Source organism: Humulus lupulus, chromosome 2 (assembly GCF_963169125.1).
Source record: "Humulus lupulus chromosome 2, drHumLupu1.1, whole genome shotgun sequence".
Lineage (NCBI taxonomy): Eukaryota > Viridiplantae > Streptophyta > Magnoliopsida > Rosales > Cannabaceae > Humulus > Humulus lupulus.
In genome coordinates, this window is record NC_084794.1 from 33,039,827 (window position 1) to 33,065,272 (window position 25,446).

Genomic DNA, 25,446 nt, shown 5'->3' on the forward strand with positions numbered 1-25,446 from the left:
CTTCATACAAAAATTAGAAACTTCTTCTACTAAGGAATCTCATCCATTGTCTCTCATCATTTGTAACTATTTCTTGCATATTTTGACTAAATCCATTGCATTCACAATATCTTGATCACCTTTTTGTAAGACTTGTGACAACTAATTTGTGATCCCAAGAATATTCTTCACCAAATGCAAGCTAAAGACAAAATCATATGTTTGCACCATTTGTTACATAATAGATGCTTCAAATTTTTTATCACTATTCAATCTATCATTTGTAATTTCCTCAAGCACATCAATAATAGATGAAAACATGATAGTAAAGCTTACCAAAGTACCAAAGTGTGATCCCCAACGTGTATCACATGGGCGCTTAATTCTGCTTTCTTGATTTTGACCTCTTCCACTCATAAGTTCTCCACCTTTTAAGGCTTTGATGACTTTGAGAGCTAGTTTTTCTCGGAGAATGTCACGGCGCTTAGATGAGGCTCCAACAACATTCACCACATTAGACACTACGGTGAGAAAAGTACCTATTTTTTCATAAAAATATAAATCGTTATATATATATATAAATTGTTTATGAAACAAGTATTAGTAGAACATGAATAAAAAGGAAAATACATATTAAATCATGTTTCTTTGCCACACCTAGGAATGCTAATTGTAGTTGATGAGCAAAACAATGGACAAAAAAAGAACATTCATTCTCTTTCATGATAATACTTTTCAAACCATTAAACTCTCCACTCATGTTACTAGCTCCATCATACCCTTGACCTCGTAATTTGGATATGCTCATCCCATGCTTTGAAAACAACTTATTAATTGCTATCTTAAGTGAGATCGCAGTGGTATTAGGAACATGTTCAATACCGATGAATCGCTCAATCACACACCCTCTCTTGTCCACATATCGAAACATTACAACCATTTGTTCCTTTATGGATACATCACGAGATTCATCAACTAAAATAGAAAAAACAATATCTCCCATATCTCTAATAATAACATTAATTGTTTCCATAGCACAAGCTTTTACAATGTCCTGAATCTTTGGCGAAGTCAGTTTAAGATTCTCAGGAGCATTTTTTAAAGCAACAGCTCTAACTTCCTCGTTATGATTAGCAAGAAACGTTAGAAGTTCGAGAAAGTTACCTTGATTATTAGACTCTTGGGACTTATCATGACCACGAAATGCAAGACCTTGTCATACAAGAAAGCGAATACAATCAACTGAAGCAATTAATCGAACACGGTACCTTATTCGATCTTTGATGTTCTTCTTTAAAAAAATGTGTTCAATTTGTTGTTTTCCATCCATTAAAGCTTCACATTTTTTGTAACACTTATAATGACTACTATTGTGATTTCCGACATGAGCTTCAAGTAGGCTCATTTTCTTCCAATTTGAAAAACCCTCACTAACAAATGTATTGCCACCAGCTTATTTTCCAATGCTTGATTTAAAAAGATAGCAACACAAACAAAATGCAAAATTCTTACTTATGATATATTCCAACAAAGTAGAAAATTGATCAAACCATGCAATGTTGAATCGACGTTTGTAATGCCCCAAATTTCCTAATAAGGTTTAGGACCTTGATTAGGAGGTCTGGAGGGCCATAATTGATTCATTATGCTATTTAATGTTAATATGCATGTTTATGTGAATTATATTATTATATGATGATAAATGCATGCATATGGGTTCGCATTTTATTATAAGAGCATTTTGGTAATTTGACCCGTTGAGGGCGTGATTGTGTATTTTCATGCATGTGGGTGAATTATAAATAATACTGCATTATATGTGGATTGGTTCGAGCCATTCTGCATGAGACGGTCATGGAATGCAAGTTATCGGTCTAGTCATAACGGGGCTAGTTTTGGGGCTCGGGGTGAGTCTCGGGGTAATTTGGTGATTAGAACGTTGCCAGGAATTAAAGGCTAACATGATATGAATTATTAGAATTTGAGAATATTGAGAATAACGGGAATTGGAGGGTGTTAATTATAATTAACGAGATAGGCAGGAAATGACAGTTTTACCCTTGGAGCTCTTTAGAGGGATTTAATTGACCTAGGGGCAATATGGTCATTTGGCAAAGGATATGTATCATTTAAAGGCTGTAGAAAATGTAAGAAAACAGAGCATCATCATCCTATCTCATCTCTCTCCCGTACCTCTCCTTCTCTTCTTTTCCTTTTCAGATTTTTGAACCTTACTTGAAGAACCAACCTAGGAAATCAAGGTTTGAGGCTTAGAACTTTGATTCTTCCATTGAAGAGGAGATAAATCAAGCTTGAGGTAAGAAATTCAGCCATGAAATTCTTGTTATACCCTGTTTTTTTCTAATAAGTTTTCAGTTGAGAATTCGTCGAAGTTTTTGAGTAAGATTGATTGGGTTTTGAAGAGGTTGTGATATGTATGAAGTTTAGGGGGTTGAATTGGATGTTTGGGATTGGTTTGGAGGCTTGGTTTCAAGGGAAATTGTAAGGATGGAAAACCCAAAAAGTTTTTGGTCTATAGTTGGCACTGCAGCGCCATTGCTGGCGCAGCAGCGCTAGGCAGGGCAGAGAGCTGGGCCTCTTTGACTTGAAATAGCGTCTCAACGCTATTTAATAGGGCTACAGCGCTGGTCCATTTTCCAGTAAGCTTATTTTAGGGCTCGGGATGACTTTTAAGGCTCGGGGATGGGTTCCTTTACCTCGTTTGGGTAGATTGAGATTCCCGAGAGTGCAGGATTGATACCGGAAGCATGGTTTTAGATTGTGAACCTCTTATTGATTTACTTTATTAATCGATTCTGATTGGTTATGACTAGGTGACCGCTAAGGGACTAAAAGGTTGATCGTTCTCAAGAGTCGTTCTTTTATTAATTCTCGCTCGAACCCGAGGTAAGAAAACTGCACCCTGTGTATATGTGACATGCATGGTTATTCTTGATGCATGTTGGATGTTTAAATGTGATGCATGTGATGCACGAGAAACATGTAAATAGGGCATGCCATGAATATTGATTATGAGATTGTTCAGAGCCTGAGACTCTATGTTTATGCATGATCCTAGTTATGCTAGCAATTGTTAAGTAAACATGCTGAATGCCTTATATTCAGATATTTGACATATGATACATGTTTGATAGCATTTCTTACTTGTGTATAGCACTGACTAGTCAGGGTCGGCATTGGTCGCATATCACTGACCTAAGAGCCGAAAATGGCATAAGCATCATGAACGCAGGGCCGATAAAAGATTAGATCTAATCGATATCAGCGTTGAATGAATCTAGGAGCATTAATGTTGGACCGACCCGAAGATCGATGAAAATTATAAGCGCTTGACTAGTCTAGGACTGTTTGTCAAATGGCTAGGGAGCAGAATCCCATGGTTGTGACTCTATGGTCATGCGATGGGTTATATTGGTGACTAGTTCATCGAGCACTTATTTTGTTCAAGCTAGTGAAATGATCACTTATCTATAAAGCCTCGGTGACCCTATCGTCACATGGCTAAAGGGAACGAAATCCACCTTAGTGACTGTTATATTATTTTATAATATAATGTTATATTATATTATATTATAATATAATGTTTTAGATTAAATAAATGTGACAAAGAGTGTCACATATTGCAACATATAATTGAGAGTTACAATATTTAGATATATGAGATATATCCAAATAATGTAACATATTTGGTGTTACAAATTTGTAACTTCCAAATATTACCCTATATTGTGTAAATTTTGTGTTACACAATATTGAGATGAATTTCATAAAGCCATATGTGAAATAGATGTTAGATATATGATTTTAATCCTAATAATGTGTTTTGGGAGTTACAAAATCATTTGGGAGGGTTTAGAACCGTTTGGAAAAACAGCACATTTTCAAGTGCTGAAACTGGGTTGTGGCCGTGGGCACTGAATGATGATGGCCGAGGCCTGGGGGACAGAGAGCAGTGGCCGCGGCCACTGATGTCGCTGGCTGCGGCCACAGGTGCATTTCAGGCCAATTTTTTAGTTTTTTTCAAATGTGTTGAACGGTTCCAAAAACCCAAATAACTCTCAATTCTCAATTTTAATTCTATATTAATCCAATTAAACATTGCTAACAGCCATGGGGGTTGGTGGAATTTGAAATTCAAAGGGTGTCTCTAAACTCTATAAATAGGAGCCTATAGTTCACTTGAAAGACACAACATTTCTATCCATTAGAGCACTTGGCTAGAAACACCTTGAGGCTTGACAATTCCATAAAGCATTTCCAATATCTGTGAGAGATCCCTTAGTGCTTGAGTTAGCGGGAAATAAGCTTTTGGACAAAGGTTTCAAACCTTGTTCAAGTTGGTGATCCCCAACACTCTTCACTTTGGTTGTGTGGGTGAGAGTTTATTGTTTTTGTTCTTATTTTCTTCTTTTTCTTCTTGCTCTATTTACTTGTACTTTTGTTTAAGAGTTGTAACCCTTTTATTTCCTTTGTTCAAACACTTCTAGTTTATTTGTATCTTTTGTAATATAGTTGTACTTTCTATTTCCATCATCTTACATCTCATTCTCCTTTTATTTGTATTTTCAGTTATAGAGTTGTAACACTCCTTTTAATCAATCATTATTTATTTGTAATATATTGCATAGAGTTGTATTTTCTTACCATTTCCATTTAGGCAATCTATTTTTTCCTAAAATTCAAAAGCTTATTCCTTTGTTTGTTTCAATGGAAGGTGAGACCATCAAAATCATGAATCAAGACCTAGTGAGGTTGGATAGGTTTGATGGGTCCAATTTCACTAGGTAGCAAGACAAGGTGAGATTCTTTTTTACCACTCTCAAAATCGCCTATATCCTAGAATCCACTCTAGAACCTCTCCCAACACCATCCGACAAGGACACTCCCGAGGAGGTGGAGTAAAGAAGGAAGAGGGGGGAGGACAATCTCCTTTGTAGGGATCATATCCTCAACACCCTATCTGATAGGCTCTATGACCTCTACACCGAGACCAAATCGGCAAAGGAGATATGGGATGCACTTGAGAAAAAGTTCAAGGCAGAAGAGGAAGGTACCAAAAAGTTTTTGATATCTCAATACTTCGATTTCAAATTTTTTGGTGATAAACATATTCTTCCTCAAATTCATGAATTGCAAATAATTGTTAACAAACTGAAAGTTTTAAAGATTGAGCTTCCCAAGGCCTTTCAAGTTGGTGCTATAGTGGCTAAATTACCACCAACTTGGATGAGCTACAGGAAAAGAATCCTTCATAAAAATGAGGATTATTCTTTGGAGGAAATCCAAAAGCATATTCGAATTGAAGAGGAATCGATATGTAGAGATAAACTTGTGGAGGGGCTAATGGAGAGACTTCCAAAGCAAATGTGGTGTCACAACAAAAACATCCCAAAAACAAAGGGAAAAAGGGTAACGAGAAACCTTGGGTCCAAAAACCAACCAAAACAAGTTTAAGGGCGAGAAAGGTCCTTGCTCTGTATGTGGGAAAAAGGGTCACTATGCTAGAGAGTGTAGGCATAGAAAAGACTAACAAGGACCTAAGGTGAACGCAACTCTAGAGGAAAACATAGTTGCTACCCTTAGTGAGGTGAATGCGGTCCAAGGTAAGGTAAAAGGATGGTGGTATGATACATGTGCCACCGTCCATGTCACCTATGACAAATCATAGTTCAAGACCTTTGAAGAGTCAAAGGGCAACCATGAGATTCAAATGGGAAATGAGGGCAAATCCAAGGTACTTGGCAAAGGTACCATTGAAGTCTTTTTACCTCCGGAAAGAAAGTTACATTAGTGAATGTACTTTATGTTCCCGAAATGAGTAGAAACTTGGTAAGTGGTGATTTGCTCGGCAAGCCCGGCATTAAAGCCGTTTTTTAGTCCGGTAAACTTAAACTTACCAAATCAAATGTATTTTTGGGAAAGGAGTACTCTTGTAAGGGTATGGTTAAATTGTGCACCAATGATGTAACTTTCAATGTTATCAATAAAAATACTAATTCCGCCTATATTGTTGAGTATGATTCTTTATTTTTGTGGCATCTTAGACTATCGCATATAGGTTTTTCAACCATGAAAAGAGTAGTTAAATGTGGTATGATTGCATGCAATATTAAAAACTATGGTAAATGTGAAACATGTGTGTAAGACAAAAATGATTAAGAAACAATTTCCTAGTGTAGAAAGATCATCTAATTTACTAGATTTAATCCATAGTGATCTTTGTGAATTAAATGGTGTTTTAACTAGAGGTGGTAAAAGGTATTTTCTTACTTTTATAGATGATTTTAGTAGATATACCTATGTGCTTCTTTTAAAGCATAAAGATGAAATTTTTTGTGCTTTTAAATTGTATAAATTAGAAGTTGAAAATCAACTAAATAAAAAGATTAGGGTGCTAAGAAGTGGTAGAGGAGGAGAGTACTTCTCTAATGAATTCAATACATTTTGTGAAGAAAATGGTATAATTCATGAGTGCACTGCACCTTATACACCACAACACAATGGTGTTGTCGAAAGGAAAAATAGGACTTATCTAGAGATGATAAATTCTATGTTGGTGTTTTCTATGTTGAAATTCAACTTATGGGGTGAAGCGCTTTTAACCGCTTGTCACATTCTTAATCGAATACCGATGAAGAAAAATGAGATATCTCCAAATGAGTTACGGAAAGGAAGAAAACCCAACATAGGGCACTGTTATCCAAAGAGCAGGCGTAGATGACGTGGCAAGCATTTTTTAACACGTGGTTGACACCTGGCAGAGGTTCTGTTCGACCATCGACCAGGGAGATTCCCCTAGCATAACATTTGGATTTTATATACGACCAGCTTGGTCGTATACTCTGTATATTTTGAGAAGATCTTGTGAAATTATAATCATATCTGAGATTATCTCCCATGATTCCTGAGTATTCGATTAATCAGGAAAGAATATCTGTAACAAATTTGTGTAATCTTCCTTGACCCTATATATAGAGAAAAATAGCTCAAGGAAGGAGGACACCTTTTGGCTAATTTGAGATTATGATTTACAAGAGAATTATAGCTATTACCTTTTGATTGTATTATTCATCCCTCTAAGGTTTGTGAAACTCGAAGAACCCTAGTTTTTTTATCACTCCTTTGAGAACTAATATCAATAATAGCTTAAGTGGACGTAGGTCATTACCAATTCGTGGGGCCGAACCACTATAATTCGTTGTGTCGTTTACTATTCTTTCCATTAGACCTATTTCAATACCTTCTATCACATCAAGCATTTGACTCCGTGTCAGTTGAACAAAACGAGGGTCAACAGGTACTTCAAAGTGTGGGGGTGTTTTGCATATTGCAAGAAAAACGAACCTTATAGAACAAAGTTAGGTTCAAGAGCCATAAAGTGTGCTTTTGTTGGTTATGCCAACAATAGTAAAGCTTATAGGCTATTAGACTTAGAGTCTAATATTGTGATTGAATCTAGAGAAGTTGAATTTTTTGAGAATATGTTATGTGACAACAATTCTCATGCTTCAACATCTCTAAAGGAGAATTTGTTATATGAGAATAATTCTCAAGCTTCTACATCCAAAGTTGATTCTCAAGAGGAGAATTCTCAAAAGGATGTAAAGCAACCCTTTGAACCTAGAAGAAGTAAAAGGCTTAAAAATCATAAAAGTCTAGTAGTGGATGAGATAGATTCTCAACGAATTTCATTCTACATGGTAGAAGGAAATAAAGAGGAAGTTATTAGGAAAATTCCTATTGTACTTCTCGTTGAGGATGTTCCTCAGACTTATAGAGAAGCTATGCAATCTAGAGATAGTGCATTTTGGAAAGAAGCCATCAATGATGAGATGGATTCTATTCTTTCCAATAACACTAGGGAATTGGTAGACCTCCCACCGGGGTCTAAGCCAATTGGGTGTAAGTGGGTATTTAGGAGAAAATACCACACTGACGGCACTATCCAAACCTTTAAAGCTAGATTAGTAGCTAAATTGTTTAGGCAAAAAGAGGGTATCGATTATTTCGATACTTATGCACTTGTTGCAAGAATAACTTCTATAAGAATTTTGTTCGCTTTAGCTTCTATACACAACTTGTATGTTCATCAAATGGATGTCAAAACGGCATTCCTTAATCGTGACCTCAATGAGGAGGTCTATATGGAACAACCCGAAGAGTTTGTCCTACCAAAATATGAACATAAAGTTTGTAGATTTGTAAAATCCTTATATGGATTGAAACAAGCTCCTAAGCAATGTCATGAGAAATATGATCAAGCCATCATGTCTAATGGGTTTAGACATAACAATGGAGACAAGTGTTTGTATTCCAAAACTTGTAAGGGATATGTGATCATTGTTTGCTTATATATGGATGACATGCTTATTCTAAGTAATAGCATGAAAGGGATAGAAGAAACGAAGAGGTTTCTATCATCAACCTTCAAGATGAAAGATCTTGGAGAATTTGACACCATACTTGGTATCAAAGTAAAGAAACATAGTGGGGGTTTTGCGTTAGGGCAAGCCCACTATGTTGAGAAAGTATTGAACAAACTTAACCATCTCAAGGTTAAAGATGCCAATACTCCATTCGATCATAGTGTAAAATTAGAGAAGAATGAAGGAAGAGCGACGACTCAATTGGAGTACGCTAGTGCTATAGGGAGTCTAATGTACGCTGCCCAATGTACTAGACCTTATATAGCATTTGCGGTAAGTAAACTTAGTAGGTTTACAAGTAATCCAAGTGTGGATTACTGGAAGGCAATTGGAAGAGTCCTAGGTTATCTCAAGAAAACCAAAGGACTAAGCCTTCACTACTCCAAATTTCCTTCAATTTTAGAAGGATATACAGATACAAGTTGGATATCTAATCTTGGGGACAACTTGTCCACAACTGGTTGGGTATTTACACTTGGTGGAGGTGCAATCTCTTGGGGTTCCAAGAAACAAACCTGTATATCTCATTCCACTATGGAAGCAGAGTTCATAGCTTTAGCTGCTACCGGCAAAGAGGCCGAATGGTTAAGGGATCTGTTGATAGATATTCCCATAATCAAAGATAATGTATCTATTATATCGATACATTGTGATAGCCAAGCGACATTGGCTAGAGCATACAACGGAGTGTATAATGGGAAGTCTAGACATATTAGTCTAAGACATGGATATGTAAGAGAATTGATTCAAAGAGGAGTCATCTCAATATCCTATGTGAGAATAAATGAAAATCTGGCGGATCCTTTCACTAAGCCACTAACGAGGGATTTTGTGGCTGCATCATCTCGAGGGATGGGACTTAAACTCCCTAAAGAGATTCACGATTGACGGTAACCTGTCTTAACACTAGTTATTCAACTAGTGTTAGGTTCAATAGGTAACAACAAGTCAATCAAGTTAATATTAGATGTACTCAAAACAAGTCCCATCTGAGATCTTGAGTACGTGTGTGTTACCAAGTTGAGGGTTAAAACTGAAAGGTTTTTTAATAGAATTCAGTCTTGTGAAGACAAGTATTTTTGGTAACAAAATATTGTAAGAATTCTACCTATATGGACCTAGGGGTGGTGCCGCCTCTCATGAGAATTGGGAGTATTCTCAAGAACGTCCATGAATGGAAAGTGCACATGGCCATTAATGGTGCAAAGCGAGACATAGAGGTCTCAAGTGAACATCGCAAATGTGTGTATGTTATCACCAATTTGTTATCATGAAAAGATGGTTCAATGCCTAGTGCAACCAAATTTTCGACAAATTTTGTGATAATTACACTATAGTAAAGTTCCAAGTTGAAAAACACTTTGCTTTATGCACTAATGCAATGACTCCTGTAAGAGATAGTTCTTATTTAATCAAGTGGGGGATATGTTATATTTCAAAATATAATGATTGATTAAATAAGTGTTACAATAGATTGCTATTTAATCTTGTGGGGGAATGTTATATTATTTTATAATATAATACAATGTAATATTATATTATATTATATTATAATATAATGTTTTAGATTAAATAAATGTGACAAAGAGTGTCACATATTGTAACATATAATTGAGAGTTACAATATTTAGATATATGAGATATATCCAAATAATGTAACATATTTGGTGTTATAAATTTGTAACTTCCAAATATTACCCTTTATTGTGTAAATTTGGTGTTACACAATATTGAGATGAATTTCATAAAGCCATATGTGAAATGGCTGTTAGAGATATGATTTTAACCCCAATAATGTGTTTTGGGAGTTACAAAATAATTTGAGAGGGTTTGGAACCGTTTGGAAAAACAGCACATTTTCAAGTGCTGAAACTGGGCTGTGGCCGCGGCCTGGGGGACAGAGAGCAGTGGCCGCGGCCACTGATGTCCCTGGCCACGGCCACAGGTCCATTTTAGGCCAATTTTTCAGTTTTTTCTAAATGTGTTGAACGGTTCCAAAAATTTAAATAACTCCCAAATCTCAATTTTAATTCCATATTAATCCAATTAAACATTGGTAACAGCCATGGGGGTTGGTGGAATTTGAAATTCAAAGGGTATCTCTAAACTCTATAAATAGGAGCCTATAGCTCACTTGAAAGACACAATATTTCTATCCATTAGAGAACTTGGCTAGAAACACCTTGAGGCTTGATAATTCCAGAAAGCATTTCCAATATCTGTGAGAGATCCCTTAGTGCTTGAGTTAGGGGGAAATAAGCTTTTGGACAAAGGCTTCATACCTTGTTCAAGTTGGTGATCCCCAACACTCTTCACTTTGGTTGTGTGGGTGAGAGTTTATTGTTTTTGTTCTTGTTCTTGTTCTTATTTTCTTCTTTTTCTTCTTGCTCTATTTACTTGTATTTTTGTTTAAGAGTTGTAATCCTTTTATTTTCTTTGTTCAATCAAACACTTCTAGTTTATTTGTATCTTTTGTAATAGAGTTGTACTTTCTATTTCCATCATCTTACATCTCCTTCTCCTTTTATTTGTATTTTTAGTTATAGAGTTGTAACACTCCTTTTAATCAATAATTATTTATTTGTAATATATTGCATAGAGTTGTATTTTCTTACCATTTCCATTAAGGCAATCTAGTTTTTCCTAACAGTGACTTGTACAATTGTCACTCTTTTATTTAGGGCTATAAAGCCCGGTATGGTTACCGGAACCACCAGTGTTAAATCACTATTCTGATTAGGATTGACTTGATAGTCATCCACTCAGGAGGGTAGGATTCCTTATCCTGGATACCCATCATTACGTGAACCTATTTGCCTGCATTGAATAGGGCTATATTTGATGACATGTTATTACTGTTCATGAGCATATTAAGTTTTCTTGCTGGGCTTCGGCTCACGGGTGCTATGTGGTGCAGGTAAAGGCAAAAGAAAGTTGGACCATCCTTGAGTTAAAGAGCTTAGGTGACGATGTGTACATATGCGGTTGCTCGACCACCACGGTCGAGGGTTGAAAGAGGAACTAGGGTTAAACCCTATTTTGCAGCTTAGATCGGCTGGTTGTACATATTTTCTTGTAATAGGCCTTTAAATTATATTTTTGGGATCCCAATGTATACAATAAACGTTCTAATGAAACGTTTTATCTTAACCAAAATTTTAAATCCCTAAACCGCTAATCATACTTAGTTACACAATTTTGGCCAAATGACTCGATTAGCAGGTTTAGCACTGTTTATAAGACACACCGTAACGCTCCCTGGAGTTTAGGGCATTACAACGTTCCTTTGCTCCATAGAATTTCTTAGGAAATTCATGACTTCCTTGTTGACAAGGCCCTTGCTATAGATAATGTCTACGAATTTCATCTTGAATATTTGGGTGGTAATTGGAAATCGGTGGTCGCAACCCAGGATTGGTAGGAAGATTAGTCATATCAACTGAACTTGAAGTACAATTTTTTTTTTTAATTATCAAAATCTACTTCAGGAAAATATGATATAATTGAAACTTTTTGTCTTTTTGAATTGTCTACTGACACATTTGAAGCTCTTTTATAATTTTTTTCCATATTTGTGTCAAATATAACTATAAAATATCAAGTTTATATCATTTGTATTCATGTGTATGTTATATATGCAAGTACACATATTTATATTAATTAAAATTATCAAATAAATATAGCTCAAATTTTTATATATAATTTGTATTCTTATGCATGCATGTAATTACACATTTATATCAATAAAATTATCAAGTAAATATAGAACAATTTTTTTTACATAATTTGTATTTATAAATTACACATTTATATTGATGAAAATAGCAAATGATTATAGGACAATTTTTTTTATGAACAATCACACATACATTTCTTACATAATTTGTATTCATAAATACACATTTATATTGATAAAAATATCAAATAAATATAGAGAAACAATTTTATTTTTACACAATTACACATACATACCTGAAGAGATATCTTTTCTTCAAATGATGAGTGAATCCCAATAATTCGTCTACTACAATTTTTTTAGATCATTATAATAATTTAAAATTAACTAAAATAAAATAAAAACTACACTTGTTAAAAACTATAAAAGTTTCAAAGAAGTGTTTTTGATAAGCTAAAACCGAATTTGGTGATTATATAGTTGAAAATTAGATCAACTTTAACTTCAAAAACAATGTGGGACTTTATAATTCTTTTTATTTTAGTGCTAAAAACATGTTTACATGTAATTAAATATTAGTTATGATTGTGTATCTCATAGAATGCAATTAGTAGGATGGCAAAATTGACTATATTTGGGTCCGCCCATGACTATATCTGTTATAAAATTGAAGTTTCTTTTATAATAATTGCTCTTAATAAAGTTTTAATAAAATATTATTAAGTAACCATAACTTAATTAGACTATTATACATATTTTGACATTGAACTTTCTTCTATAATAATTGAATTTTTCAAATATATCTTAATAAAATTTTATTAAATAACGGTAACTTAATTAGTATTAATAAAATTTTATTAAGTAACTGTATTACTATATTTTAAATCTTCAAAAAATATCTAATAACTATGTACTCACATTATTTTATTTGTTTTAATATATATCGAATTGATTTGAGAAGCAAGCTATTTGTACTTTCTTTTTTTGCTAAAGAAATTGTTGGATTGATACCAAATTTGTGGCGTTTCTTTAAAATAGTTGATTGAGAGTCATGAAAAGGAAAGACTAATGGAGTTTCTTACAGAAATTACAGAAAGACTTATAAAATGTATGGAGCTTCTTACAAAAAAGATTATAAAATGTGGCTGGAAAGATGAAATGAAATCTTTTTCTAGGTACAAATAATTCTCAATTTTTTTCTTTTCCAACTTTAATTAATCATTTAATTTGTGAGTTTTCAAAACGATTAAGGAATCAAACTATGCTATATCTATCTTTTTGTTAGGGTTAAATAAAATTTGAAGTGTGTTTCATGTGTTTATTTTAATGTATATATGTGAATGGAAATCTCTCTATAGATTTTATGAAGTTACACAATAAATATATATATATATATATTTATACATGACATGCTACAAAGTGACAATAATAGTTAATTGTGAACAATAAATTAGAGAAAAAGTGAGGAAAATGAAGAAATTGAAAATGGTAGGATATGTGTGAGCCAGCCAATTCCCTGTTAGCTTTATATATATTTCATGAACTTACACAATATAAAAATGGTTAATAAAACTAAATTAATATTATAAGGTATATATAATCACAAGCTTTTTAATTTGCTTGATTTCACATTATCTAATTTTCCCTTTCCATTTCACTATTGAATTCCATAATCTTTCTTCTTTAATATAGTGTTGAATTCTCTTACATTTAAATCTGTTTAATTTAAATTGACATGTTAGATTTTTAGTTTCGGTCTTATATATTTTTGTATAGTTGTATTCCATTCTCTTGTGGGTTCCATTTTTAATTAGTTTTACATCTCTAAATGATGCGTAATTAATTTAGGTGATTGTGTACCATATATTTGAGATTTATATATATATATAATGTGTACCAGCTAAAGGAACACAATAATTATCATCATTACTAATAATTTTTCAAAAGACCTTATGTGTAAATATATATTTTTGTAGTATATGTATCTATAAATATTTTTTTTACTTTGCTGATCTTTTTCTCTCTCTAGATGGATAAAGAAAAACTATGTATGTGTATTCAGAATCATCACTTTCATTGTTGTTTCAAGGAAATGATCAGGATCAAGGTACTTCGAATACCATTTCCATCACCATTTCTCACACAATAGGTATGTTCATTGAGTGTGATTTTGTATTTCATCGTTGTCTCTATACTTAGGATCAAGATCTCACCACTTTTATTGTTATTTCATTGTGATATTACTTATGATAGAAGATACAAGTATGTATAAATGTATATATTATCATTAACAATTAAGACTAAAGATCAATGAGGTTCACGAGTAGGTTTGTCATAAGTTTAGCAGGTTCTGGTCGAGAAAGAGGCTTTGTAGATGTGCAAAAGTGGAGGTGGTAGTGGAGGCAAAACTTTGCGGAGGATTCTGTATTTAGAGTTGAGGTGGAGAGGAATAATGGTATAATAAGATAATGTTTCACTTTCACGTGTATGATGCAAATAATGTATTATGTGAAATGTGTATATATGTTTCTCTCTTAGTAAGACAAAAAGAGAATTAGAAATGTTTGAAATATTTTCAAATATAACATTTACTTCTCAGTTCCTTGACTACCTTCTCTATGACTGTGAACCCATCTAGGGTATTATTTTGATCCATTTTGTAAAACACCTGGTCTGAATTGTCATTTAACAAAACAAAGGGGTCGATCGCTTATTCGGGAAAACATCAGGGCCTAAATGTTATTTTATCCAAAAAAAGCCATGCAAATTGTATAATAATAATAATAATAATAAATATATGAATAAAAGTATGTCTACAACAAGTTATTTTAACTTTATTTTTGGCACTTGAATTATTCATTTTACAATGAACAAAGTCATAAAAAAAACTGGGGTCAAGACGCGCCCACGTTTCCATATAAGGAGCATGTTATACGAGTATGGTGAAAAGACTCCTTACCACACAATCTCTCCAAAAAACTAATTTTAAAAATATATTTTTTAATCATTACAAAAAACTGCGCGAAGCGCAATTATGTTTTCTAGTATATATATAGAAATGGAAGATTTCTCAATGATTATTACCCATAGATGGATACCATAAATCACTAAATACGTTTTTTTATTATGAATGATTATAATGATAATGAAAATAAATAGATAAAATATATCAATAATTTCAAATTTTTTAGATTAATTAGACAATAAACATTAGTTGGAAAGATAATGGTCACATTAGTTGTTCCCATAAATTCAAAAATTATTTTTTTCCTCATGGAATGGATAAAAGGAATGAATCAAGAATGAAGAAGGAATATTAAATAAAATTCTTTTTTTATTTTTTAATTAATAAATATGTTACCACTATATCATCAGGTAACCTTCTAAAAGTTTGAAAAAGTCAAAATTTATTTTTAGAAATATTAATTAATAATTATAAATATGGACAATTGATCTTAATCTAATAGTTAATATTAAAGTAACAATCTATGGGGAGTAACCATTAAAAGTGCATCATATATATATATAATTTAAACAAAATTTCAAAGTCTTTTACATGAGACCTTTTACTTAAAAAAAAATTAAAACCTTTTTTATTGGAGTCCTTAGACATAAGTCTGATCCGTTATGCGGGATCTGACTTGGAGTAGGGTTAATAGTCAATTTTATGGATTGATTTTTTTTTTTTTTAGGAATAACAAGAAGTTAGTTTTTATTAAGATAAATTTAAACAAATTCAATGAGATATTTATTTCTTAATTTAAATTTGTTGGCGATGGACATGATAAGTATCTATACTCTTAGCTCTTTAAATACATAAAAAGATGAAGTGGACGAAGCTTCAGGTTTGTGTTCTTAGAGCACTCACAATAAATGAGGTAAGCTAGCTAATTTTCTAAAATATAGAGAAAAAAGGTAAAAATGAGCTTCTAATGAGATAGCTAAATTTGAGTTATTTTACATATATTTTACCTTAACGAATAGTCACTACAACAAAAAATGTTATTTGCGTCAGTTTCTAACTGGCACAATTGAGTTTTTGCGTCAGTTTTATGTGTGACGCAGAATCCCATGATACAAACTGGGCTGGTATTTGCGTCAGTGGGGCACTGTCACAAATCTGGCATTTGTGGCAGTGTCCCACTGACGCAAACGTCTAGCATTTGCGTCAGTGGAGAACTGCCACAAATGTCAGGTTTGCATCAGTTGGGCACTGACGCAAATGATATATTAAAAAAATTAAAAAACCACCAACAAACAAGACTATATTTATTTATTTCAAAACCAAACTCATAATATGAAAAAATACAATATCAAAATACAAAATAAATTTACAAACTCTAAGCAAATAACAATTTATACAAAAATAAGATATTCCCATAAATATTACAAGTCTTAATACCTCATAATTTTTACATTTTTTTTTCAAATATCAAGGGTTTACACAAACAAAAATTAAACAAAACAGAAAAATTTCTTCATAAATTGCCTCCACCGAGCACCCACCACCACCACCCAAATCATGAGCCATAACCATCACCACCATCTGCAACAGAAAAGATATTAGAAATAAAAAAAAATGAAAATGAGAAAATGAGATAAAGAGAGAAAGAGACCCACGAACCAAACTGTTGAGCCCAATCCAACCCCGCGACCCAACCCTTGTGTGCACCCAGCCTCGTGACCCCAACCCCCCCTTCGCGCACCCAGCCCGGACACACCCGGCCTCGCGAACCTCCCCCACCCCCCCCCCTCGCACACCCAACCGCCATACGCACCCAACCCCGCGACCGACCCCTCGACCCCCCTGCACACATCCAGCCCCGCGACCCAAGCCTCACAACCCCGAACCCAGCCTTGTCCCTAGTCGAGCCTCTATCGAAACCCACCACCATCAAAGCTGAAAAAACAAAGGAAAGAGTGAGATGAGATGAGAGAAATCCAAAAAGAGAGTGACCATGGAGAGAGACCGCGAGAGGGAGAGGCTAAGAGAGAGAGAGAGAGAGGAGATGGGAGCGGCTCATAGAGAAAGGGAGGAAAAAAGATGTTAGGGTTAAGGTTTTTGGCTGATAGGGTATGTGCCCATATTTAGTTAAACATTAAGAAAAAAATTAAAAATAACATTTGTGTCAGTTTGTAACTGACGCAAACAAGTTCATTTGTGTCAGTGCAAAACTAATAAATTTATATAATAAATTAAATTGAAATTTATATAATTAATAAATTTTAATTTATATAATTAATAAATTTAAATTGATATAATTAATCAAATAAAATTGTAAATCTTCATTAATGAAAATTTAGATTGTTTTACATGATAAGCAATATTTGTTAGACATATGCAAAATTAACAAATATTGCACTATATATGAAGAAAGCGATAAAATGTAAAAAAACCTAACAACGAGGTCGGTAACTTTGGATTATCAGTATCATATCTGTCGCCCACACTACAAGAAATTCGTCATTTACCTACCAATTTCTTACCTACCTATATTTATTGGTAGGTAAATGTTAATTTTACCTACCAATATTTAATGGTACGAACTAATAGTAGGTAAAAATTGAAAAAATGTTATAATATTTTAAATTTATGTTTAGCTGCCAATAAAAATTGGTAGGAAAAAGGTTTACCTACATATATATATTGGAGGGTGGAGCCTTTTTTTTCCCTGCAATTTTATTTTAATTTTTAACTTTTATTAAAATAAATGCTGATATGTCCTTGTGTCAATTCACATATCATTATATCACAATTTACAAAAACATTAAACCTTAACTTAAATATAATGTTTTAAAGCAAAACTTAATATAAACTTATCTCTCAAATCCCTCCTCACTTAACCCCTTCTCCGAACCCAAACCTCACTCTGCTCTTCTCTCTCAAACCCAGCCGCACCTCTAGGTTCTTGTTCTCCCTCAAACCCAGGCGAACCCAGGCGCTCTTGTTCTCCCGCACGAGTACTCTCTCCTCTCCTCCTCTCCTCAGCCGCACGAGTACTCCCTCCTCTCCTCCTCTCCTCAGCCGCATGAGTACTCCTTACTCTCCTCAGCCGCACCACTCTCTTCAACCGCACCTGCCACACCACCCATGCCGATGATTGCTCAGCCGTCGCCACCTCCAAATCTAAATAGTTGCCTTGGTTGCTAAGTTGTCTCAGCCCCTGCAGTCTTCTCCATCTTTGAATCGCTGCCTCCAAGTTTGAATCTTCATCTCAACCCCTGAAACAGCTACCCGATTTCAATTATTTTCTGTAGGTATGAATAATCTCTATTTAATCCTTAATTTCTATATTTTCTATGTTGTTTAATTGATTGAAAACTAATGGGTTTTAACACTTTGGCAAGGGCACATATTGTGATAGTGATTCTGTTTTGACAGAGGTACCATATTGTGATTGCTGTTCTGTTTTCTTGCTCGGGTGGTATGAAATTTTTGATACACTTGGCTCTGGCTTTGTGAGTTTCAGATTGTTGGCTTGGTGGTTTGGTGGCTCTGAGTTTCATTGTTTGCTGGTTGGCTTTGAGGTATACTGTTATGATTCGTTTTGATTAAATCCCCACTGTTCTGAAGGATTAATGATGATGCATTGTTTTGAGGCATTTTCAAGGATTAATTTGTATTTACTTGACTTAGATTTATGGTCTCGGGAATTCGTATTTTGACTGCTTTGAGTTTCATTGTTTTTTAGTTGTGTTTTTGTTTAGTCTTTAAGGGTGTTTCACTGTCTTAATCTGCTTTATTAGTTTCATAGTTCTTAGGCTTTGAGTTGTGATTCATTATTTTTGTTTTTTGTTTGATAATGATGCATTGTTCTGTGGCCTTTTGATTGTTATTTGCAGTGTGTATTTAGTATATGACTTAGATTTATGGTTTTGGGAATTTATGTTTTGACTATTTATGCAAAGTCTTTGAATTTCATTGTTTTAATACAGTATATGTGTTTCATTGTCTTAATGTGCTTTATTTTGTTTCATAGTTCTCAGGCTTTGAGTTTCATTGTTCTAATACAATATATTTTTTTGGAGTTGTGTTTTTGTTTAAAGACTTTGGCATTGTTTTACTGCATTATTTTGTATTGTACAATGTCTGCTGAATACATCATTATCTCATATTCCATCTTTTTTTTTTATGTTCAAGAATGAGTAATTTTTGGCTGTCATGATTTATGTTCCAAGGAATTGTCATTTGGTTTCAAGTTTTGTTTTTTGGTTTCATGTTTTAATTATTTTATAAATTTTACCATTGTGATTATTACTTCCTTTCTAGAATTTTTAAATGCTGAAGTTGAAAATTAGATTTTGGTCATTGATGTTCAATAACTGAGTATTTTTTGCCTCTGTCGTGTTTTATATTCCAAAGAAATGAAGCTTTCCTTTGTTTTATGCTTATCTTTTTTGGGCTATGATGTTAGAAAATGGTGATTATTATGTTGGTGATTATGTGACTTCTTGTGCTCATATTTATATATATATATATGCTAGTATATGAAGTCATATAAATGCCCTTAATAATCGATCTATTATAAAAATTCTGAAATCCTTGTGATGAATAAAGTGGAGATATTTTATTTGTAATAATTAAAATTATGATGTAGCATTGTATTAATTTTGAAGAACAATAAAGTTTAAATAATCAGAATATATATATTTTAAGTTTATCATTAGTTGTACAAGGTTGTATGTTTCAAAGGCCATCGTCATTGTCCACCTCCCAAAGCCATCATCGACATTCACAAGTTCAGTTAGAGAAAAATGAGCCTCTCGTGCAATAATCCCAAAGTGAAGAATAAGAAGAATATTAATAAAATGACATTATTGAGTTTGTAATGACTTGTAATAGACTTGTAGATATTTTTTTATGAAATGTTATTAGTTTAACACTCATCGTTAAGCAATGAATATTTTATAATATATGTTTGTTTATTTTATTATTAATGTTAAATAATTTATTTGAGAAACAATATTAAATATTTTTAAAATTAATTACTTTAATTTATTATTTATATTAATTTAATTTAAATATATAATTAAAACTACCTATCTAAAAATCTTTACTTACCAATAAATAAGTGTAGGTAAAAATAGGTATACCACACGTGGACCAATCATTTAGTGCCACAAAACCGATAAAAAGGGACAAATTATTGTTTGACACGTGGAGCAACCACAAGATGCCAAGTGGCGGTATTGACGTATGCCACGTGTATGCTACTATGGAAACCATGTCAGCAGACACGAAGGATGACACGTCGTCAAACACGTCATCTGATGACTCATCAATTGATTTATAACTTAGTGGGGACAGCTGATTCTTTTATCTACCAGTATTAATAAGTGTAGGTATCGACTCTTTCCCCACTAACTTTTACCTACCAGTCTCTACCAATTCAATATTGGTAGGTAAACAATATTACCCACCATTAGGCTAGTTTTACCTACACTTACAATTGGTAGGTAAATACCCTATTTTCTTGTAGTGTCATTATTGTTGCAACTCATCAATTTGTGCATCTGTATATGGCGTACTTGTTAGCTGCAAAAAAAATATAAAGTAAAATATATTAATTAATTATTTTATTAGATTTATATGTATGGCATAAAAAATCATTGGTAAATTTTAATTAATAATACTGTTCTCAAGAAATGTCTTAGACTCGCATGTTCAATCAAATCCTTCAACATCTTCATTATGTAGTATCCATATCTTCTCTTATTTCTATGAAAAACAAAAGAAACGACACTAAATAAGCACGTGATAAAGTTGAATGTCTATATAAAGCTAATTGTCTATAATCCTAAATAAAATCGGGCAACATTTCCCCTATAATAGTGACCTAACCATCTGCATGTGAATAACAAAACAAACAATTCAAACAACATACAATAATTTTATTCCTTATAGCTCCGCAGCACACAAACAAATTTCTCAGAACCTACTTCACTAAAACAACAAAGTTCTCAACCTTCCATTATCACTGCAACACACAATTTTAATCTCAGAATCTACTTCACTATGGATGAATATTTAAGGGCCTGATTGGTTGGGTATTCCAATACATTTTTATGATTTTGAAAACTTAAAATTTGTGGGTCCCACAAGAATACGCGATTGGTAGCTTGTTTTTGGAAACCAAATCCAAAACAATATCTGGATTTTGTGTTGTAAAATTGAAAACAGTAAAATCATGTTTTCTAACTTATTCCCCAAAACTCTAAAAACAATATCCTCTCTCCTCCTGTATCTCTCTCTCGACAGCACCCAAAGGAACAGAGCCCAACTCCACTTCACTTTGTATTATCCTATTCCTTTCTTTAAATTATTATTATTATTATTATTATTATTATTATTAATGTTGTTTTCGAAAGGGTTTATACTTTTTTGAACCCTGTGTTTTGTCTCATTACCTGTTTGGACCCTGTGTTTTGACAAATTACTTTTTGGACCCTATGTTTTGTAAAATAGTTAAAATAGAACCCTAAACTCAATTTTGATGAAGAAAAAATTGAATATAACAACACAGTTTTTAAGCTGAATGATTTTATTTTTGTTATAAATTGTTAGTTTGGTAAATTATTTGTGATTTTAGCTGAGAAAATATTGACCAAAATTGGGTTTAGGGTTCTATTTTATCGATTTTACAAAACATAAGGTCCAAAAAGTAATTTATCAAAACATAGGGTCCAAACAGGTAATGGGACAAAATACAGGGTCCAAAAAAGTATAAACCCTTTTCTAAATGATTATTATATATTGTTTGACTGAATATTGAATATATTATTATTGATTATTATATATTGTTTGACTGAATATATTGATGTTTTCAGTTTTATATATGGAGCATGGGTGATGGGTTGTGTTAGATTCATGCATTATTACTTTAATTTTAAAAAAAAAAACAAAATTAATGACAATGCAATATTATTATGAATTTAACTAATGCACTATTATTAAATTATAATTTATCAATATAATTAAATTTTAGTTAATTAAATATATTGATAAATAAAAATTTAATATTATACAGCCTATGTATATAAAATATATAAAATTAAAATAATATTCAGATTCAGCTGAACCAATCACGTACTTAGTTTCTGTTATATGTTCAAATTTAATACTGTAGAGTCCAAGAACTTTACTTAGCTAATTGTTTAGTAGTATTATAGTATGTTTAGTATTATCTTTGTAACTGTGGATTTTTTGTTCAGACCGGGAATTATTTGGACACTCATAGTAGTACTTGTAGATTTTCTAAGTTTAACCTATAGTTTAAGAATATTAATTTTAACCTAAGGTTGATTAATATGACTGATATTAATGATTATATTTATTGTACTATAAGGTTTAGATATCAACCAATAGGATTTTAAGCACATGTTATGAATGGTGATTAAGGATTAAGTATTTTTGAGGATTAAATTTAATAAGGAGTAAAGTTTGAATGTTATAGGGTCAGTCAGCAGCTTTGAATACGTTGAGGGCTTAGTCAAGGTTGTTTACTCCATTCAAACTTAGCTAAAAATGTGAAATTTCGTGTTTAAATATTCAGCGTGTGTCGATATATCGCAGCTATAGGGGGCGATATATCGCAGCACGTAGATACGGAAAACACGAATCGATGCACGGTCGCCTCGGGAACAATGGTCCAGGCTATATATCGCCTATAGGGGGCGATATATCGCCTCCTCCAGCATATGTTCAAACGTTTTTTAATTCTTTTCCTTTCAGCCATTCAAACTCCTTCATAAGTCCAGCATCTTTTGAACGAGTCTTCAGCCTCTGCTGAACGATTATTCAAATTATTTTCACCTAAAAAGCCATTATTTTTATTCAAGTAAAATCAAGATACTTTCATTCCCAAACTCTATAAATAGGACCTAGTACCCAGCCATTATTCACCTTTTGCTCTAAGTTCAGAAGCTGCAAGTGCTAGGAGAGTGTGAGAGTTAAACACTTGGGTGGGAAAGTCATAAGCTTAATCATCTTTAGCTTATCAAACACTTTGGGAAGTAAGGTTCTTTAGTATTTCGGTTGTGGTTAGATTGGTCTTGCAAGTCTTTGAGGTAAACCTGAAACTCTATTTCATTTGTTTCATGTTATTTTCTTTCTCAAAGCCTTCTACTCAGTCCCCTAACCTCATTCTTATTTTGGTTAGGGAATCCAAGTTCTTAAGCACATAAGTTGTGGTAAGAATATTTCTCAATGGTTTAGTCTTCCTATTCATTTTCATTTCTTCTTCTTCATAAGACTCACTCTTTCTCGTATGGTTTTAGGAGTGTTCCAAAAGTCCCAACTCAGTCCATCATATCCCGGTAACTTTGGTAAGGAAAATAGGATAGAATCTATATGTGTATTGCTTATGTGTTATGTTATGAAATATGATATGTTATGAATGTGTATGTTTGTAGGCTTGGGCTTATGCCCTATTTGACTAACAAGACCCCAAAAAGATTATGGGCATATGCCTACTTAGCTAGTAGGACCCCACTAATCTCATGGGCATAAGCTTGTTTAGTCTATGGGACCCCAAGTAATAATGGCCATTATAATAAGTGTATGTATTAAGTGTTATGATATGTCTTTACGTTTATTATGAAATTTATGTGTATGACTATGTGTTAGATTTTCCTTGCTGGGCATTAGGCTCATTCCTTTTTGTTTTATGTGCAGGAAAATAGCTTTAGAGGCGGTAATATTCGTGACGCTTAGAGGATGTGTATCGATGGTGAATGGAGTCAAGGGACCGAGCGTTATTCGATTCGATGATGTAGTCTCATTTTACCTTTTTATGGTTTTATATGTATTTTTCGCATTTCTTATGTAATTCTTTTCATTTAAATCATGTTTTTGTTTTAAAGACAATGGGATCCCATATCCTTCTTAGTATTTATTTGTAAGTAACTCTTATTTTACAAGTTACTCAATAAAATTATGGTATTTTCGTAAAAATGTAAGTTTATGTATAGTTTCGTTAATGGTCCAAAAAGTCTAGACTAGTGGGTCATTACAAATACTGTTCACAGATTCAGTTTTTTAAAACTCAAAAATAGTTCACTGACATTAAACCAATCATATTTTTATAAACATGTTTTTAGTCACTAAATTCATATTTTCATTTCAGAATCCCACTTTTCAAAAATACAGTTTTCTATTCGCGAACCAATCAGACCCTAAGATATTCAAACTTCTCTAACATTTGTTTAATAATATTAAAAGTAGAAGTAAGAGAATATATATGTATATCTTTCAATTAATAATCCAAGATAGCAAAATTACTTCACTTAGCAATCCACTTTGCTATTAAATCAACAACCAACAAAATTAAATAAATAAAATATCACTAAATATCTAACAATATATAACTTATTATTGTAATTTTAGAAACTTAATTACCTCAAATGTGTGATTGAAGTACAAATTTTGAGGCAAAAAATACCCTAAAATCTCCTCCAACAAAACCACAACCTACAAAATTAATTTAATTAATATATAAAAGAGTACTAAACAAATATCACTAAACAATTTCCAATGAGTCACTAATTAACCAAAACAAAAAATGTAGTATATAGAGCTTAAACATATAAACTCTAACAACTAAGTCACTAAAAATTCAATAATCAACAAAAAAACATATAACTTTTCATATATCTCAAAATTTTCAAATTATTTAAAAATTTTATTTTAACATATCTATATATAATCAACCTAGCTAAAATGTTAATAATAAAATTTAAAAATATATAAAAAATATACATAATTTTCAAATTAAAAAATAGTAAAAATTAAAAAAAATCATAAACATATAATCAAATCTATACACAACGTGATATGTAAAATTAAAACTAAAATTATTTTCTACATTGTCAACAAAGTTATTTTCTTAGAAACCCACTCAAAATCTCCAAATAATCACAACAAATCAAGAAAAATATCACTAAATGTCATTTTAACAATGATTTATACTTATAATTTTGAAAACTTACCTCAAATGTATGCTTGAAATAGAAATTTTGAGTCAAAATCTCAAGTTCCCACACCTCCTATATTCCCCAAGAAAAACCTAAAAAAATCTAATGAAAAAACTCATAATCATAAAATACTAACACAAAATCGCATATAAATATCATCTTAATACAAAACCTATAATTTTTTTAAGAAAATTGACCTCAAAACTTGATAATGGAGAGATTTTCGTAGGTTTTGAACCCTAAAAATTGTCAGAATTCTACCCCAATTCACCTCTTCCCACCTCTGTGTATCGCGCCTCTGGAAGAGAAGAAGTCAAGGGTAATAGTCAGGGAGGACTTCCAACGTCTCCCACTGGGAGACGTGCCACATGT

The 25,446-nt window shown here is 32.6% G+C and overlaps 1 protein-coding gene across 1 annotated transcript in view; it reads right to left on the reverse strand.

Annotated features, from left to right (window-relative positions):
• Nucleotides 1–213: 213 nt before the first annotated feature.
• Nucleotides 214–25,446, reverse strand: part of LOC133814118 (uncharacterized) — a 66,425-nt gene continuing 41,192 nt past the window's right edge. Inside the window, exons 2-3 of the mRNA XM_062247116.1 lie at nucleotides 712–1,191; nucleotides 214–518 (exon numbers count right to left, since the gene is read on the reverse strand). Coding sequence (XP_062103100.1) covers nucleotides 214–518; nucleotides 712–1,191 — 785 coding nt within the window. The remainder of the gene's footprint in view (nucleotides 519–711; nucleotides 1,192–25,446) is intronic.